General features: G+C 40.7%; 1 protein-coding gene across 1 annotated transcript in view; it reads right to left on the reverse strand.

Moving 5' to 3' along the window:
* Nucleotides 1-6,162, reverse strand: part of LOC121319883 — a 36,239-nt gene extending 30,077 nt beyond the window's left edge. Inside the window, exons 1-2 of the mRNA XM_041257846.1 lie at nucleotides 5,133-6,162; nucleotides 1,663-3,035 (exon numbers count right to left, since the gene is read on the reverse strand). Of these exons, the coding sequence (XP_041113780.1) occupies nucleotides 1,663-3,035; nucleotides 5,133-6,162 (2,403 nt within the window). The remainder of the gene's footprint in view (nucleotides 1-1,662; nucleotides 3,036-5,132) is intronic.
* Nucleotides 6,163-21,162: the final 15,000 nt, after the last annotated feature.

Below are 21,162 nucleotides of genomic sequence, written 5' to 3' on the forward strand. Positions count from 1 at the left end.
CAATATATTCATAGAGTCCTGATAAGCCTTAGCTCTAAGGGTATTGCTAGTTCACAATATATACCATAGAAATCAAAATAAAACTGTGTGAAGAAGGAAACCATACAAGCTTTACTGTAGTACAGATTCTTGTCACTACCTTTTAAGCTGTAACCTGTAAAACAGTATAAATATTTTTTTAATAAAACAATGCATTTTTTTTTTTCCTAATAATGTATTATTTGTGTTTACTGCATTTAAATGTTTAGATAATAAGCAGTTCTGTTAGCAATGCCCTGGCTATCTGGGTCATTGGGTAGTGAAACTACGTACCTCAGGATGTGTGACATTCTTTGACTCAGGTTGAGCTAACAAAATGCATGAAGGCCATTTCTGTTTAGCCATTCTTGTGTTGATTGAGACACACCATGGGCTAGATTGCATCAGGGATGAAGAAACATGCATTTGCTCTAATCAACATTTGGGCTGACGGTTCAATCCAGCGAAGAATGGATGGAAACGTTGGTAACAAGCTGCTTCCTGGGCATTGATACGTGTGTTGCGTATTTGCTTTTGTAACCCAGGTCGACCCTGCTAATTCAAAAGCAGTGTGAAATAGTACAGCCAAACCGCATAACACTGGGTCCCGATCCGGGGAGGGTCTGACCCTGGTACTGCATGCCAGTGTGGAAGGGGCTTTAGACATGAATTACTAGCTTGTTGAAATGCTGCAATTTATGTTTGGGTTATGTTATTTTTCTTTAATTGTGAATGACTGAGTCACAAGGAGATTATGATTTTTCTACTTGGTCAAAATGATTTTGTAAACTTCTGTTCCTGTGTAAAAGAAAAAAAAAAAAAAAAGAAATATATAGCTGTGGTAATCTATGTAGTTTTAAAGGGTCAAAAACTAGTTTTGATTTCCAAGAAGCATACAAATCTATAAATCAATGTATACTTTACATTACAGTCTTGCTTGTTTGGTATGGTATATGTGGGAGGGTAATGGGTGGAGCTTTTGGGAAGGACCAGAAATGACAGCACACAGGAGCCGGAAATGGAGATTAGTCCTTAGAGCCCTGTATCATCAATGGTATCAGGGCATGGTTTTATTTTACAAAAACAATAAAAATAGAACAGTCCAGTATTGCAAAAAATAAACAAGAAAACCACCTGGAATACCAGCAATGGTAAACTCAGGTTTGAAATAAAAAGAGTAAACAAAAATGTCACGGTTACAAAATAACAACAAAGGAAGCACTGGGTTTCGTTGTGGTACTGCGGTGGGTTTCCTCTCACTGCTTCTTAGCTCCCTTTCACAGATTAATGGCCAGTCCTCGGTTCCTCACTCCAGTAATCCAACAGTGTCCAAGATTTTCAAGCTTCTGTGAATAACAGCAGTGAATGAAAGCAACAAAGCAAGCACAGCATGTGTTTTCAGTTCAGCCCAGCCAGCGCGAATGGCAAAACCATACTGCTTAAATACTGCCAAGTCCCACCCCTGCAATCAGCACGCTGCCCCACGTCAGCCAATCAACGAGAACAGCACAGCTGATTGCAATGATGGGGCCCGACGGCCGCATGGTTCTACCTTGGGCCAAGATGGCTGCCTGACCCGGAACTTCCTGCATGGTCAGAGTTCAGCCTCCTGATCCAATCACGGTCAACCCTACACAGCGCTGCCGGTGGTCGGGAGGGCAAATTACGACAGGGACTCCTTCCAGTCCTGTCACACATCCCCCCCCTCAGAGTGGAGCCATAGGCACACTCGGCCAACCCTAACTCCCCTAAATCACCACCCTCCCTTGAAAAAAAATCAGCATTTTGATGCTCCTTACCCGAACGATGTTTAACAGTGAAGTTAAAGGGTTGCAGCGCCAGACTCCACCGAGTAATCCGGGCGTTCGTGTCCCTCATCGTGTTTAGCCACTTAAGAGGAGCGTGATCTGTGACAAGAGTGAAGGACCGCCCCAGGAGATAATATCGAAGAGAGTTCATGGCCCATTTAATGGCCAGGCACTCCTTCTCAATAACTGAGTAGTTGCGCTCCCTCTGAGCCATTTTCCTGCTAATGTATAGCACGGGGTGCTCTACCCCATCGATCTCCTGGGACAAGACTGCCCCCAGACCGACATCCGAGGCATCTGTCTGGAGGATGAATTCCCTGTCGAAATCTGGTGACACTAGTGCAGGGGCTTGGCAAAGTATCCGCTTTATCATGTCAAATGCTTCCTGACACTCATCTGACCATTTTACAGTGTTTGGGGCGCTCTTCTTAGTTAGGTCAATCAAGGGGCTAACAATGATGGAAAACTCGGGGATAAAACAGCGATAATAGCCTGCCAGCCCCAAAAGTGACCTCACTTGAGCCTTGGTTCGTGGAACCGGAGTGTCCACCAAGGCCTGGACCTTGGAAGCCACTGGTTTTACCCGACCATTACCCATGCTAAATCCAAGATATTGGGTCTCTTGTTTGCCAAACGCGCATTTACCTAGGTTGACTGTTAGCCCCGCCTCCCTCAGAGACTGCAGGACAGCCGCCAATCTATCAAGGTGCTCCTTCCAGGTAGAGCTAAAAATAACCACGTCATCAATATACGCTGCAGCATACTGATGATGGGGACATAACACCTTGTCCATCAGTCTCTGGAAGGTAGCCGGGGCCCCATGCAACCCAAAGGGCATGGTCTTGAAATGAAACAAGCCATCCGGGGTAGCAAATGCGGTTTTCTCCTTGGAGCTGGGTGTTAATGGGATCTGCCAGTATCCCTTCGTCAGGTCCAGAGTGGACAAGAACCTCGCCTTACCCAGTCTGTCAAGGAGCTCATCCACTCGGGGCATGGGGTACGCATCGAACTTGGAGATAGCGTTCACCTTTCTAAAGTCCACACAGAAACGAGTGGAGCCATCCTTCTTAGGTACCATTACCACAGGACTACACCACTCGCTCTGGGAAGGTTGCACTACTCCCAGCTCGAGCATACTGGCCACTTCCCAGCGCATTACACCCCGCCGACTTTCCGGGATCCGGTAAGGCCTCTGACGCACTCGAACACCTGGCGGAGTAATAATGGCATGTTCAATAATGTCAGTTCTACCGGGCAACTCAGAAAAAACATCACTGAATTCCTCAATTAGTTGGCCCAGCTCCTGTTTCTGACAGGGAAGTAACTGTTTCCCCATTGAAATCTTAGTTGTTTGACCAAGTGGCCCCACCTCAGGACCAAAATCCTCCTTGGGGATATCATTAGCAATAAACAGGGCCTCTCTGTCTCTCCAAGGTTTTAACAAATTTACATGATATATTTGAAGTGGTTTTCGATGGTCCGGCTGCCTGATTTCATAATTGACTCTCCCTATAGCTCGAACCACCTCATAAGGCCCTTGCCACTTGGCAAACAACTTAGACTCAGCTGTGGGAAGAAGCAGCAGTACCTTATCCCCAGTTCGAAAAGTCCGAATTCGTGCTTTTTGATTGTACTGCTGCTGCTGCTGATGCTGAGCATTGCACAGGTTCTCTTGAGCCAAACGACCGACTAATTCCAAGCGATCTCATAGCAGTAGTACATATTTGACTACATTTTTAGACGTAGAGGTTTGGTCCTCCCACCCTTCTCGCACGAGATCGAGAATGCCTCGGGGTTGTCTCCCATACAGCAGCTCAAACGGGGAGAACCCAGTTGAGCTCTGTGGCACCTCTCTCACTGCGAACATCAGGAAGGGAAGGAGTTTTGCCCAATGTTTTTGTTCCTGGTTCACAAATCGCCTCAGCATCTGCTTCAGGGTCTGATTAAACCTTTCCACCAGGCCATCTGTCTGCGGATGGTACACAGAGGTCCTGATGGGATGGATTTTCAAAATTTTGTAAACTTCTTTGAGGGTATCGGACATGAAGTTAGTTCCTTGATCTGTCAGAATCTCTTTGGGCACCCCTACTCTAGCAATAATCTTAACTAGTTCTTTAGCAATGGCGACAGCACTAGTGGAGCGCAGTGGCACCGCCTCTGGATATCGAGTAGCATAATCCACCATTACTAAAATGTGCGTATATCCAGATTTGGCGGGCTGCACTGGGCCCACTATGTCCATTGCTATGCGATCGAAGGGAGTACAAACCAGGGGCAGTGGGACCAGCGGGGCCGGGCGAACCCGTCCCGGCGCTACTCTCTGACAATCGGGACACTCCGCTACATATTTCCTCACATCCATGTGGAGTCCCATCCAATAAAACCGGGCCAGTATTCGTTCCAAGGTCTTTTCCCGCCCCAGGTGGCCAGAAAAGGGAATATCATGTGCCAACCTCATGACCTCCCGGCGGAAAGACCCCGGAACCAATAACTGGGTTACAGGCTGTACTGTGCCCGGGGTTTGGGATACCCTATACAGCAAATGCCACATCACGATGAAGTGAGGAAATGTGAGCGGCCCGCAGCCTTCAACTTCCTTCCCCTCGACAGACCGAACCTGCCCCCGGATGTGCACCAGAGTGGGGTCGTTACTTTGCTCCCACTCCAGGTCCACACCCCGGTCCCAGAATTGCGGTATGCCGAGCGGGGCCTCAGTAGCTTCTGCTCTAGGGATCTCAGTAACCCGCTCCCGCTGGTCACACTGGACACCCACACCCTTCTGTGTTCGTTTGACAGGCAATGCAGATTTCCCCACCAATCGCCAGCCTTGTCTCATTAATGCCCCCTCAAGTTTCTCAGCCCTCTGCTCTCTTTTAGTTTTACGGGGCCGGAACCTGGAAGTAAATATGTCGGCCTGCAAGGGAAAGATCCGGCCAATTGGATCCCCCGTTGCGACCACCCCTTCTACAATGGGTGGCCGAGCCGCATTGACCTTAACTTCTGAATAGTAAGGCCAATCTCGACCCAAAATCACTGGGTATGGCACCTTTTTAGCGACGGCCACGACTACATGGCACGTCCGACTTTCCACAGTCATTCTAACTTTAGTGGTAGGATATGCCTTGGTTTCTCCATGAATACACGAGATGGTCACAGACCCCTGTGGCCGCCAAGGCGTACCCTCCAAGAGAGCAGACCGAATTATAGTGTGACTACACCCTGAGTCCACTAATGCGTGGGTACTCATATTACCAACATCTACATTAATAATGCAAGGCCCCTCCCGACCCCTTCCCCTGTACTCACCACCCTCTGCAGCCGGACATCGCAAGGCCACGTCACACTCCATCGCGATGGGACAGAATCTCGCGATGTGCCCCACCTCGTGGCACCGGAAGCAGGTAGGGGAAGGCGGCGCTGTGGGAGACGGCTGTTTGTCCCTTGGTCCACTAGGGGAGGTCCAAGGATTCTCTCTAGCCCAGCTGGGAGCTAACCTCTGTCTCCACTTTGGAGGAGAGGCGCTCAAAGGGACGAGGAAAACTGAAGGCCTCGTTGCAGTCTTTGGGTGCGCTGGCGAAGGCTGATGCCTCACTGGAGCTGGACTGGGGTCCACCCGAAGCAGTGCGTCCTCGAAGGCCTCCGCCAGCTCGACGGCCGTGTCCATCGTCTCGGGACTGTGGCGAGCGACCCAGGCTCGAGTCTCTGGTTCCAACACCTCCAGGAACTGGTCGACCGCCACAGACTCCATGATTTGTTGGGTGGTCCGTTCAGTGGGACGCAGCCAGCGGGTCAGATGGTCCCAGAGTTGCTGGGCCATGATGCGAGGCCGGGTTCCCTCCAGCCGCTTGTAACTCCGGAAACGCCGGCAATGCGTCTCCGGGGTGATATTAAGGCGCCGGAGGATAGCTGTCTTCACCTGGGAGTAATCTTCCGCCGCCACGTTGCTCAGAGCCTGGTATGCTGCCTGCGCTTCACCAGTTAGACAGGGGGCTAGTTGGGCTGCCCAACATCCGGCTGGCCACCCTGACACTGTAGCCATCCGCTCAAATGTGGTCAGGAAGGCCTCCGGGTCATCTTCTGGGGTCATCTTTTGCAGACGGATTTTGGGCACTGGCAGCACTGGTCCAGCTGCTGCGACCGGGACCTGAGCTTGGGCTTGGGCCACTACCAGGTTCTGAATGGCCAGACACATGGCCGCCATCTTGTCAGCCATCGCAGTCATGTGGGCTGTACGCTCAGCATCCCTCTGAGCATCCCGTTCTTCCCGACGCCGCTCTATACCATCACGGTGTCTCTCCTGATCCTCCAGAACGGCTTGCAGGGTGTGCCGGTCCATGCTCATCCCACTTCTGACACCACCTGTGGGAGGGTAGTGGGTGGAGCTTTTGGGAAGGACCAGAAATGACAGCACACAGGAGCCGGAAATGGAGATTAGTCCTTAGAGCCCTGTATCATCAATGGTATCAGGGCAGGGTTTTATTTTACAAAAACAATAAAAATAGAACAGTCCAGTATTGCAAAAAATAAACAAGAAAACCACCTGGAATACCAGCAATGGTAAACTCAGGTTTGAAATAAAAAGAGTAAACAAAAATGTCACGGTTACAAAATAACAACAAAGGAAGCACTGGGTTTCGTTGTGGTACTGCGGTGGGTTTCCTCTCACTGCTTCTTAGCTCCCTTTCACAGATTAATGGCCAGTCCTCGGTTCCTCACTCCAGTAATCCAACAGTGTCCAAGATTTTCAAGCTTCTGTGAATAACAGCAGTGAATGAAAGCAACAAAGCAAGCACAGCATGTGTTTTCAGTTCAGCCCAGCCAGCGCGAATGGCAAAACCATACTGCTTAAATACTGCCAAGTCCCACCCCTGCAATCAGCACGCTGCCCCACGTCAGCCAATCAACGAGAACAGCACAGCTGATTGCAATGATGGGGCCCGACGGCCGCATGGTTCTACCTTGGGCCAAGATGGCTGCCTGACCCGGAACTTCCTGCATGGTCAGAGTTCAGCCTCCTGATCCAATCACGGTCAACCCTACACAGTGCTGCCGGTGGTCGGGAGGGCAAATTACGACAGGGACTCCTTCCAGTCCTGTCACATATATTTATTATACAAAATGCATAAATATTTTAAGTAAATTTCGATATTGAATAAATATTAAATTAATGAACTTACCAATTGCTTTTTCAAGCTTAATTTATAGTCAGGGGTGCAAAGCGTTTAAAAACTGGTGCTAAATAGTCAAATGCCACCCTTATCAATTTAATTGGAGTAATAATATTAGTTAGCATGCAACAACTACAGAGGCATTAAGTCCAAACAAACAAAAATCCTCTGCAGAGTAATCCTGGAGTGATTAAAGGTGGCATTTCACAAGCAGCTAAGAGAACAACAGTCAGGTTTCAAGAAAGACAGATCATGTACAGACCACACAGCCACTCTACGTGTAATAGTGGAACAGTCATTAGAATGGAACTCCGCTCTCTGCCTCACATTTATCGACTTCCAAAAACCATTCGACATCCTAGACTGAAACATCCTGTGGAAACTCATGAGACACTGTGGCATACCAGAGAAATTCATCACCATCATTCAGCAGTTGTACCTACAATCCTCATGCAGAGTGGTGCACAATGGTCATCTAACAGAGCCCTTTACAATCAACACTGGAGTCAAGCAGGGCTGCCTATTATCCCCCCTACTCTTTTGACTTGAAATAGACAATGGTTAATGAGACAAACCACAGAAGGCCAAAGAACCGGGGTACAGTGGTCACTCTGGCCACATCTAGATGACTTGGATTATGCAGATGATATTGCCCTAATATCACACACACACACTAACAAATGCATCGCAAAGTCACTGAGTTGGCAAGAAGAGCAACCAAAACGGGGCTCGCCATTAACAAAGACAAAACTAAGGTGATGCAAATCAATAATTCAAAAGAAGACTGTATCTTTCTGGAGGGGGAGATGCTAGAAGAGGTAAGCTCCTTTACCTACTTGGGACGTGTCATAGGAAAGGATAGCGGAGCAGTTAGACATCTAAATGAGAATAGGAAAAGCAAGAGAAGCATTTATCATGTGTAAGCCAATCTGGAACTCAAAAAAACATTTAAGCTAAAACAAAGCTCTGAATTTTTAATACTAATGTAAAATCAGTGCTGTTGTATGGAGCAGAGACATGGAGGACAACAAAGGCATAAAAACAAAGCTTTCATCAATAAATGTCTCAGAAGCATCTTAGGAATGTATGGCCAAACACCATCAGGAACGAAGATCTCTGTGAAAGAACACAAGAAACCATAGAAACACAAATCAAAAGAAAAAAGTGGTGCTGGATTGGACACACATGCAGAAAACCAACAACAGACATAACCAGACAATCACTGACTTGGAAACCACAAGGGAAAAGAAAACCTGGAAGACCAAGAAACAGCTGGAGGAGGTCTACAGAGGCAAAACTGAAGGAGACTGGATATTCCTGGAAAGAAATGGAGAAAATAGCCCAAAACAGAGCCAGATGGAAGATCAAAGTGGATGACCCATGCTACATAAGGAGCAAAAAAGATTTAACCTGACCTAATAATATTAGTTACTTTCCCACAAAAAAGAAATTAGTTCTCGTTACCTTTTCTGTGTTGTACACTCACATTAGTGCTCATTTCGGTGTCTCACAGCAATAATAAGTCATGGGGCAATCAAATCAGTCTTTCTGAGCCTTGTCACTGAATACGACTAGGCACATTTGTATCCATACATGCCAGTTTTGATGATACACTTCAAAAGCATTGTACACAGGAAACGTATTTTGAAGTTTAATAAGACAAGATCAAGACGAGGCTTACTTGACTGTACTTACCACTTCTATTTATTTATTTATTTATTTATTTATTTGTTTGTTTACCTGCTTGCTTAATGGTGGCCACATTTCTTGCAGTATCCCATTCATTTTACATTTACTGTTTTATTAGCACATAGTTAGTTTTTATATAGTTGATTTGCTAGTCGTGGTTTTATTGAATTCTAATGTTTGTATGATTAATTCAGACAGGAAAAATAAATATAACAAGTACCAATAATATAACACACTACTTTTTTATTAAGTAATAAGTGAGCACATTATATTCGTTTTTTTCTGAAGAAAAATGTAACAAGTAATAATTTACTTTTTTCAGTAACGTGCCCAACACTGGCTACTCCATATCAAGTTTTTAACATAAATTGTTTTCTGTATATTTTAAGATTAACAGCTTTTTACTTAAATTTTCTTAACTTGTATTTGATCAGCACAAAAGCTTAGTAAATAAGTCCCAATGAACCAGTGACTATGATCCATTATACAACAAGTGTTAAAAGATCTAGTGTCAGTTAACTTTTTAATATGCACCGCTTCATAGTAAATACTTTTTTCATTTTGGAAACTTGCATTCATTCAAACACAGCAATGGGATGGTTGTGTTTATTTCACTCATTAGGATAGCCATAAACAGCCCACCCGAACCCCTTCAGGAATTGACAGTTATTCAGCTATTCTCATTTATGGAATACCCAAGAACGTGTATCTCAATCAACTGCCCCCTCTAGGTACTGTACATGCAAAAAGGCAGTCACAGTACAGGAGTTTCATCTATGAAATCCCTCTTGATAATCCATTACATGCACTGCACTCTACATACTGTTCCAACAGTAATTATTTTTAATTATTTCAAGTGATAAGCTTTCTTATCTCAGGCATTGCTATTTATTACAGAATAACCCAGAATTGTATGGATTAACTTATAAATATGATGTGCCCCTTAATAAACCACAAAGAAATGTTCTCATCTACATTGAAGCATAAAATCACATGACCTTTTCCCTTTTCACATACAGTTCACACGAGGGGCACATTTTTAAACAAAATGTAGGCAACTACTGTAAGGCTGTCTGCTTCCCTGCAGCTGTGCCTTGGACTACTGTACATGATCTGTTGCTGTGACCTACAATGATCTCTAACCTGGGGGTGGTGACCTGGCAGAACATGAACAGCAAACAAGCTTTAAACCAGATGCAATGAAAAAAAAAAAAAAAAAAAAAACTCTTCATTCCTTAGACCTCAGAACTGCCTAATTCTGTGGCATGGGATTTCATTATACACTCCATGAAGATTTTGCTAATTTCTTTCCCTAATTCCTTGGTGAGTGTCTCATCCTGGATTTATCGTCAATCCAAAGTGATCCATGCAAACTACTGAACAATTTGGTTGATAAGGCCCACAGTCTTCATTTCTCGATCGCATGTGTATATATGAATTACATTATTTGAGTAAACCGTTAGCTCTGAGATAAAGGCTTAAATACACATCATCACCTTTAATATAAAAAAAATGTTTGTTTATTAAGTTTTGTATCTAGTAAAGTTAATATAATCCTTGTTTCTCTATCTTCTGAAGCCACTCTAATAAAGACTTCATACATTAAACTGCAGTTATGAATTCTAAGATGCTGCAAAGCAGCCCATAAAATACTGGCACCTTACTGGGGATAAGCAGCTGTTATTTCTTATAGCTAAGCCTTAATTACAATAGTTTTTAAGAATGAGGGATTTCAGAACATGAGTTCAACTAAACTCATATCTAATAGATTCTGTATCTGTTTTTTGAAGAATCACAGACAAACTCTGGTGTCAATTTAATTATCTAAATCTTAATAACATAAACTTTTTATTACAGTGACCAACACTGACTTAGTGAGGCTAATAAGTCGGTCAATAAATAACCCAAGAGGAAAATGCCATCGATTAATATAGAGTTGCAGTGCAGCAGTATGTTGATCCAACACTGTTTAGATAATTAAAATACTTCAATATGGTCAATATTGTCTAGGATGATGTCACAGGCGTCTAAAATAAAGGTTCTCAGGATAGCTTTCTTTTTGTCTACCTGAATAAACAGTAAGAGAGATATCATCAGATTGAAGTATTTTATATATACATAGCATGATCTGCTATTTTAGTAAATGCACATTCTGGCATTCACTGTAGCCAGCCTTTACTCTGACATCAATGCAACTAGGCAATTTAATTGTGAGAATGCTGCAGGCAGCAGAGACTAATTATGTACACATTATATACTGAATATGTAAATCAGATGAACCACGATTTTGGTGCATGTGAAACAATTTGTCACATTTATAACAGTAGGATGTGCTTTTTAACCTAAAAGGAGTAAAATTTTAAAGTAAAAGGCGCCTAACTGTAAATAAAATAACATCTAATATTTTGAACTTCATTTTTATTTACCCAGAAGTAATTCAATTAAGATGGAAGTTTTCACTTACAGTGTCGTCCTGTCAGGAACATCCATACAAAGTTTCTGACAACAAAACAACAACTGAAAACAAACCTTTGTGGGTAAAATATCTGTTTCATTTTTTTTTTTAATTTAGTTTAATTTATATCTGCATTTCTGACTAATATGATCAATATAAACATAAAGTGGTAACATAGGGTCAGGCCAAATACCAATATATTAATAGTATACCTTGATTTAAAGTTGGAAAGTCTGGGGAATATTCATTATGGTATTACTGTAGCTTGGACTGATAATTCTGCCATTGCACACATACCTGTTTCTTCTGACAATAATGGGAAATTATTGTCTGAGAATACATTTGACAAACATGTACATTTCCGTTTGAACAGTACTTTTTTTTTTTACCAAGTCAACAGTTGTCCAAGAGGTGAAAGGCTTTACATTCAGTGGCAGTTGGGGGCCAAAATAAAAGGGAAGTCCAGTGCATAGTAGGAGGAGTAGATCAATAGATCTACAAGTGCAGTCTAAACAGGTGTGCTCCAGTTTGGCTGTTAAACACATTTTCTCCACTAACCAACAAAGAAAAGACAACAGTAGCCCATCATAATTTAGTCTAATATACTTAACTGCTACACACTGCCAACGTATGTTTGAAAATGCACTGTACACATGTGACAGAGTGGTAAACGAAAACAGGTGAGTGCAGTGCAGAGTGGACCCAAAGCAGACAGACAATGATTTTCAGGTGCAAGGCTGTTTATTGATTTTGATTGGCAACATCTATAAATAACAATGCTTGAGTGATACAGCAGCGTCTATCACTCGGTATTTGTAAATCCCCAGGTTTGATCTGTAACCAAAATCCAGTTCTTACACACCTACACTTTTTTGTGATAGTGAATAAGTGCTAGTGGTGCAAGACAGTCCTCCATTAACGAAGGGTGAAAGTGTTGATGTCCGGGATCGTGCTGGCTTAGGCTATAGCTCCGGACGGTGTTAGTTGTAGTCTATAAACAACAGACAAACAATTACTAACACGGACAAACACAAACAAAACAGTCACGGTTTTTGGAATCACAAGGGTTTCCTTTTCAGTCTATCTAACTGTATTTGTATATCTGTTTACAAAGTAACAGATTACTTGCACTACGACCCCTTATATACCCTCCCCCATGACCCTTAAGTTAACGAGCGCGTCTGCTCCTCCAATTCACGGATGCCGTGCCGTTTCACGTCCAGGTCATTAAGTTCGGGTACTGTAGCTCTGCCCCCTTTCTAGATGGCCGACTGCCACCTAACCCAAGAAATAAATTGTCATGCCATTTAGTCCAGGGTACTCTGTTCCTTTTACATAGCGCCCTCACAGAATCATTTGATCTTTGTCACAAAACACCATTGATATACCATTACGATTTGAAGACCATTAACATACTGTAATGACCCTGACAATTGCATCGTTACGGAACTTGTCCAGTTTGTTTGTCTTGTCTATCTTTTATATTACATGCATTGTAAGGGGAATGGGTCATGCCGTTAGTATGAGAAGGGATAGTGCATGAGTGTGTGAATGTGTGCTACTGCTGTCTGGAGATGCACTGGCTAAGCCCATGCTTATCTCTCCCAGTTAGTGGCGGGAAGAAGAGGGGCTGCAGAGCATGGAGTTGTTTGCTTGAGCCAGACAGCAGCGTGAAATGAGGAGAGGGTATATAAGGGGGTGCATGAGTCTGTGAGGGGAGACAGACACGAGACCGGGGAGATTCTGCTGTGAAAGTGAAAGAGTGAGATAATAAAAAGGGTTTATTATTTTTGGTGGCATGAATTCCAGCCCCTAAGAGGAATTCTCTTGGAGTTGTGCACCACTGGAGTTGTGCACCACTGATCTAAAGGCTTTATGATCAGCTTGTTTATGATCAGGTGTCGCCACTCGCAAGTATTCTGGTAAGAAAAGGCTCATCATTGATTTATCTTCCCCTCACTCTCGCTCAGTTTCTAGTATAAATGATTTAACCCCCCAGATCAATTTTCACTTTATTATGCTAGAATAGAGGATTCAATTGGATTCATTAAACTTGCAGGCCAAGGGGCATGGCTTTCTAAGGTTGACATTACAGATGCTTTTAAGGTCATGCCCATTCACCCCTCTCTGTGGCACCTATTTGGGGTTCAACGGCAATAACTTTTATTTTGCAGTATGTCTTACATTTGGATGTCGGAGCAGCCCTCACATTTTCAATTCTTTCTCTGAAGCTTTATGCTGGATTACACCATGTAACAATTTTTTTTTTTTTTTTTTTGTTCCTGGGTAGTAAGTGTTATTTACTAATTGCTTATGCCTCAAAAGTATAGAAAATGGCTATTATTCCCCACAAACTTTGCTTTTGTGACCAGGACAGTGATATTTCAAAATATCACTATTTCCAATGGGAAAATGGGCAAATGTGTGTCTTTTCGTTCACATAAAGTCAGTAAAAAACAACATATGAATCCAAATGAACATGTATTTATACTAAAGTAATACAAAAATGACTACAAAAGATTTAGAAGTGAGTAGTTTTTCTAGATTTACGATTATACTGTATTTACAGTATAATCGTAAATCTTGAAAAACTACTCACTTCTAAATCATGTTTACTGCTTAAAAAACATGATGAGGTTAATTCATTTTAGCCTTAAGGAGTTTTTTTGCTGCTTCTTTTTTTGGAGCCTGGAGGAAGGGCTACCCATGGCCATGGATTCCCTATGGTTTCCCCCTACCGTTTGACCAGTTTTTTTTTTTTCCTTACCTGAGCACCATGTGTTTTATTCGGCGAGATGGGGGAGGTAGAGGTGGCCTTCTCTTTTTGGGGAATGGTGGCCCAAAACCACTTGTCCTGTCTACCGGCTTTAGTTAGTTAGTTTAAAATTTAGTTTTAGATATTACATATTCTGCAAGCACAGGGGAGACTAATGAGCTCCTATGGACTAAGCCATGGGCTAAAAGTTTCACACTGTATATCTATATGGGAATGTTTCCTTTAAATGAAAAGATGATCATTCTACATCAATCGTGGATTCTCATTTCTGAATGACAAAAACCTTTTCATATTTCAATACTTTTCATAAAATACTTTCTAAAAAAGTTGTTACGGCTGGAGAAAGGCATACAAAAATCAAGCACATCCTATATAGACCTAATTTGCTAAACTTCAATAAATAACCAACAAAATATTACAGGTGAAAAGAAAGTGAAAGGGTTTACCACACTGGAGAAAATTAACAAACACTGCTGATGAAGGACTAAAATAATATAAATACAACTTCCAACAAACACTAACACAGAAAAAACATCAACAACTAGATTTGTTGCCAGATAAAGGAAGTGTTATCATAATGTAAAACTTTGAAAATATATCACTTTACTGATGCTCCTGTTGTTACAATGCAATTGGAATATGTGTGGTGTCTTCTGGGAATAGTAGTTTATGTGGTACAAGCTGAAAGATGTTTCCAATCAGCAGAAAAACTACAACTGTGTCCTGTTATGATGGATTTCTTTTTTTCTGGTCACTTAAAAAAATCTCCTTCAGAATTTGAATATGCAATTTACATTATTCAACACTATTCACCGAGCACATATTAGCAGTACGTCAGCGGAGGCAGGAGGGCATGATTTGCTCCTCCAGTTAAAACCACGGCTCAGACTATGTCATCTGTCATTTGTAGTACTGTGGTTATAGGCTACTTGCACCAAGTGACGTCAAATTTCAGAATACCGCTATCTCAATTTCCTGCAAATGAGTGGTTTATTTGAAATCCTGTTCTTTACATCTTTTCCTTTGCTGTATTGAAAGGTTTTTAGATAGTTTTTTTTTTTACTTGTTTATTTCATTTTGGAGAGAAAAAAGAAGAGCATTTAAATTTCAACAATGAGAAGGAAACTGCAGTGCTCACTGTTGTATCTCGTTATGCTCAACTTCAGCATGGTACAATTCAACAGCAAGTTTCCATTAATTTCCCATGCATGAAGTGACAAGAAAAATTGATAAATTTACAGTAATAAAAATGTCCAATTACTATGTATGGTTATATATATATATATATATATATATATATATATATATCTATTCATATATTATATATATATATATATTATATAGTAACAGAGCGGAATGCCGAGTTCAAGTAAAAGAGCGGGCGGCTTCAAGTTGGTTTCGCCTGAAAACCACCACCCAGACACAAGATTTAAAGTTTTTTAAAACAACAAAAGCAAAATAAAACAGAAACAAAAAGCTTAACTCCACACAGGAGCACTAAATAACTTTTCAGGAACCTTACACTACACAAACTGGACAGCTAAGCTGTTTACCAGTTTCAAAACACACAGTACATCTAAGCACAAAGTAAAAGGTTTTCACACAGTACCTTAAACCACACAAGTTTCTTCACAGTGACAGCCTCGTTTCACACAGACTGGAGTCTGCCCAGCACAAATATTTCTGAACTCTGCTAATCACAGACAGGTGTTAATGATTGGAGCCAGGTGACTCTCTTCCTGGCTCTCTCCTGTGGCATTCTGGGGGATGTAGCTCTTTAGCCTCTCCTGAACTACATATGTTTCTCTTCCTCCCCCCCAGTCTGTCACTATACTTATATATATATATATATATATATATATATATATATATATATATATATATATATATATATATATATATATATATATACAGTGCCTTGCAAAAGTATTCAGACCACTGACCAATTCTCTCATATTACTGAATTACAAATGGTACATTGAAATTTCGTTCTGTTCGATATTTTTTTTTAAAACACTTAAACTCAAAATCAATTATTGTAAGGTGACATTGGTTTTATGTTGGGAAATATTTTTAAGAAAAATATAAAACTGAAATATCTTGCTTGCATAAGCATTCAACCGCTGTGCTGTGGAAGCTCCCAGTTTGCACTGATGAAAGAAATTCCCCTAACGAGGACACAATTACCTTACCATTGGCCTCCACCTGTAACCGTTAAAGTTGCTGTCACATGTTCTGGATAAAAACCCCACTGTTGAAGGATCATTGGTATGGCTGTAAATCTGAAGGAAAATGAAGTCCAAAGAGCATTCTACAGAAGTTAGAGATAAAGTAGTACAAATGCATAGATTAGGGAAATGGTACAAAATAATATCCAAGTGTTTGGATATCCCAGTGAGCACAGTTGGATCAATAATCAGGAAGTGGAAGCTGCATCACACCACCCAGGCACTGCCAAGAAAAGGCTGTCCCTCAAAACACAGCGCACAAACAAGAAGGAGACTTGTGAGAGAAGCCACAGAGTCCAACAATCACTTTGAAGGAGCTACGATGTTCAGTGGCTGGGAGTGGAGTAATGGTGCACCAGTCAACCATATCAAGAGCTCTGCATAACAATGGCCTGTAAGGGAGGGTGGAGAGAAAGAAGCCGTTACTCAAAAAGTACCATCTGAAAGCACGTCTGGAGTTTGCCAGAAAGCATGAGAGTGACCCAGCTGCGATGTGGGAAAAGGTTTTGTGGTCAGATAAGACCAGATAGAGCTTTTTGGCCAAAACTCAAAGCGCTATGTGTGTCGCAAACCTAACACTGCCCATGCCTCAAGATACACCATCCCTACAGTGAAGTATGGTGGTGGCAGCATCATGCTGTAGCACTAACTACCTGAATGCAGCATAAGTAATTTGCTGCCTGCTGCTCTTAATTGAGTATCAGAATACCTGGCCAGGTTAATTTAATTATCTGTTCAATTGCTAAATAAGTAATTTTGTTCTCATTTTTAAAGTGGGCCTTTCAGATTCCATAAGGCAAAATTAAGTGAAGCTATTTCAATTTACTGTTAAATTTTGGTAAGGGGTTTATCTCTGCACTGGACTTTCTCTCTTGTTTTAACTGAATGATCTTTTCCTTAATTTCCACATGGACATTCTATTTAGATTCAGGTGTTTTGCTAATTACCTTGGCAAAGGTCTTACTGGGCTTGATTTATCATTCATTCTAAGTATCTTAATTGGTGGCTCTTTAAATAGGACTATTACTTCCTGGGAGAGGGTGGTTCCTTTTTCGCTGGATGATTCTTTTTTGGGTGTGGTTTTTGTGGATGCAAAGTGTTTGAAGAGGGAGTTTGCTGGACTGTAAAGGAGAAATCAGGACTCAATAATCTTTTGGATGTTAGAAACAGTGTATTTTCTCTAATCTGCCATTTTTCCAGTTTAAATTAACCAGTTATCTAATCTCCTGCCAAACTGAAACTATCCACATTATTCAAATTGTATATATGGATCCTAAGAACAACAACAGTGACTAATCCATTTATCATCATCACTTTTTGTCTTCTTACCTGGTTGGAAACTCCAAGCTCTACAGGACCAAGGAAGAACTGGGTGAAATCCCCTAATGGGGAGGAATCTTATTTTTTGATGCTGGATTGTCTGGGCTGTTCTGACTGTTTTGGATTATTATCATTTTTATTTATTTATTGGGATTAACGAGCACCCAGCACAGAAGCTTCATTTTTATTTTGTTTTGTGTTTAAACTTTTTTCTGGTTCAACTGCATTCTCAATACAGATTGGATATAACATTTTGGGACTTCTAAAGTATTGGGGGTTGTGGTTGTTAAATGGACATTTTTTTTTTTCTTTCTATAAGGACTGCCTGATGGACTCAGTGGTAAACATTTTGAATGGGTCAAATGCTGTCTGATTAAAACTCATGTACACCAAGTGTTTGATACATCTGTCTCAAGTATAATATTCCATGCATATTCAATAACATCTGCTATTTGAACTCTGGTGTGGCCTTCTGGTTTAATTGTCTTCCTATGTTCTATTTGTTGTAAACAATCCTGACTTACCTGTGAAATTTTTCTTGGTTCTGTCGCACAATCCTACTGCTTTGGAGATTTATATTGTTCAGGGTAGTTTATTTGTATTTCCGTCAAAAAATACTAGTAATTGGATGTTGCTTAAGGATTGGGTTTGTTACAATGCTGTGGGGATGCTTCTCATCAGCAGGGACTGGGCATCTTGTTACAATTGAAGGAAGAATGGATGGAGCAAAATACAGGAAAATACAGCAAGAGAATCTGCTTCAGTCCGCTAAAAAACTGAAGCTTGGGAGGAAATTCACCTTTCAGCAGGACAATGATCCCAAGCACAAGGCCAAAGCAACATTGGAGTGGCTCAAGAACAAAAAGGTGAATGTCCTACAGTGGCCCAGGAAAAAAGTCCTGATCTCAATCCCATTGAGAATCTGTGGCGCTATTTGAAAATTGCGGTCCACAAGCGTCGTCCAACCAACCTGAACAACCTGGTGCAAATCTGCCAAGAAGAATGAGCCAAAATCACTCTGACACCATGTGCAAAGCTGGTACATACTTACCCCAAAAGACTTAAAGCTGTTATTGCAGCGAAAGGTGGCTCTACCAAATATTAATGTACGGGGGTTGAATACTTATGCAAGCAAGATATTTCAGTTTTTTATTTTTCTTAAAAATATTTCCCAACATAAAACCAATGTCACCTTACAATAATTGATTTTGAGTTTAAGTGTTTTAAAATAAAATATCGAACAAAACGACATTTCAATGTACCATTTGTAATTCAGTAATATGAGAGAATTGGTCAGGGGTCTGAATACTTTTGCAAGGCGCTGTATATATACACTCCGCAGTTTGTTGCCCCTGCCCACACAGAAATTGAGTTTTAGGTGCTTAAGTGCACGTTTAATAATACAATATTTTCAGAGCACTCTCTAAACATTCGGGAACAGCCCTGTCTACCCCAGCTAAGCTGTTTGCCCAACACTTAAACAAAACACAAAGTTTTACATATTTGTACACACAGTACCTTTCTGTTGACTGCTCGGAAACAGAGCACACCTTCTGCCTCCTACTCAGCAGCCCAGAGCAGTCTGACCGCTGCCTTTATTACTTATAAAAAGTCACTGCAAATATAACACATAAAACAGGAATATAATATAATTTGCATGTTAAAAATGTTATTTTGATTTTGTGTTAATCTGTATTTTATGTGCATGTAATGTAATAGCTGTGAAAATCCCATGTTTTGAATTGCATTTATGAGCGGTGGAAAGACCAGAATGAATACAGACTTCATTGCTGGAATATCAGTTTCTCTACAGATAACAGGATCAATGTGACGCTTCACCTGCAGAGAAAAGCACAGGACTAATAAAGCCTCAGAGTCACACTGCAAAAGTTTGCCAATGCAGATGGCTAGAGGTTCAGCATGAAAGCAATAAAAAGTACTTCCAGTTAATTATAGTAGCCAGATTGGTTGTCTTTTGTCTAATTTACTTTCTTTGCAAGCTTTTTAACAATCAAACAAGCATGATGGGCCGAATAGCCTCCTCTCACTATCAAAATGTCTTGTGTTCTTATTTAAGGTGCGCTGGGGCATTGTTTTGAATGAGACATTTGGCTTGAATACGTTTAAATAGAATTCTGTTCTAATAGCATGTAAGAGGAAGGCACCTAAAATAGTGGCACGTTTTGTTTTAGAAATGTAGCATGAAATATAATGCTTAACTTTGAATGTTTCACTATTGGATTGTGTATGTTAGCAGTGTTTTTAGCAGTTCTTTGCCAGAAAAGGTTTTTTTTTTAATTTATTTTTGGGTTTTTTTAGCCGCTGAACTAATTTTATTAAATTATTTGGAAATGGTGATTTTCAAAATATCTAACATTACAAAATTGTAAAATGAACGCATAGTGTTTAAAATCAAGGAATACAACATTTGTATACATTACTGTGTTCTTTTTAAAAAAAAAAGTGTTATGTATAAATAAATGAATCAATCAGGCTAATCTAGTTTAGCTTTATACTCTGTGTTTACTTGTTTTACTTTCTAAAAGATTTGAACAGTATAGATTCATGGAGGTGTTATGTTGTATGTGACTTAAGAACATAAGAGATGTTACAAAAAAGAGGAGGTCCATTTGGTCCATCTTGCTCATTTGGTTGTTTATTGATCCAAGGAAAAACCTCATTAAGCCATTTCTTGAAGTAACCGTGTAAATCAACTTCCACAACAGTGTTTCATTTATTCATTCCTTACTCACATTTTTAGGGCACTTTTGAGATACTCCTGTATGTAAAACATCTGGCGTGGTTATAAAAAGTTTGCTTCAAGGAAAGCATTTCTGTTTATTTTTGTTATATATAAGAATTAAGAGATTCCTTTTAATTGGAGTATTTGAAGCTAGCTGAAATGCCAGAGTTCTCTTTTTATATGTAAGAAATAAAGTAAATGTTGTCTTTTACACTAAGTCTTGCGCTTTCTCACGTGTTTTATTTGAATTTTATAGTCGGTGGCAATGATCTTTGAATACACTGGAACTTGTTTTCAGCAGAATATATATATATATATATATATATATATATATATATATATATATATATATATATATATATATATATATAGTTAAACAGCAAGCACACCACCATGCTGTAGCAGTATTAACTGTGTATTAGTCTTTTATGCACTTTACACTTGCAAAAAAAGGAATTTGGCAGCAATTTAACATGTAGTGGACATAAGATCCAAAATATCGTGATAGTACCGAATATCAAGATACAGTGCATGGTATCGGTAATCCCTAAACGACTATTTATTTAACACTACAAGCACGTAGCAGAAAAAAAAAAAAATGGATTTGTCTGGAGAGTACTTTTATAGTGACTATACACTAATGTACTTACAATGACACACAAACAGTATATGCTAACTGAAGCAGTTTAATAGAGCAATGCTGAAAGTAAGTTTTTAAAAAGATATTTAAATAATTCAACTTAAAATGTAATAACTCCCCTTCATAGTCACACATGTAGTGGGAGGTGTAAAACTTAAACCCCTTCTCCAACTTGTTTGTTGATGCTACACGATGACTTTGCCATCCTGTGTAGGCATTTATTATTAACAGCAGTAGGTCTTAAAAGCACTGTGTAAAATAGGTTCATTGTAAAACTGAACTCTCAAGTTAAAAAATAAATGACTGAAATACCAGCA

The sequence above is a fragment of the Polyodon spathula genome, chromosome 1, assembly GCF_017654505.1.
Source record: "Polyodon spathula isolate WHYD16114869_AA chromosome 1, ASM1765450v1, whole genome shotgun sequence".
NCBI lineage: Eukaryota > Metazoa > Chordata > Actinopteri > Acipenseriformes > Polyodontidae > Polyodon > Polyodon spathula.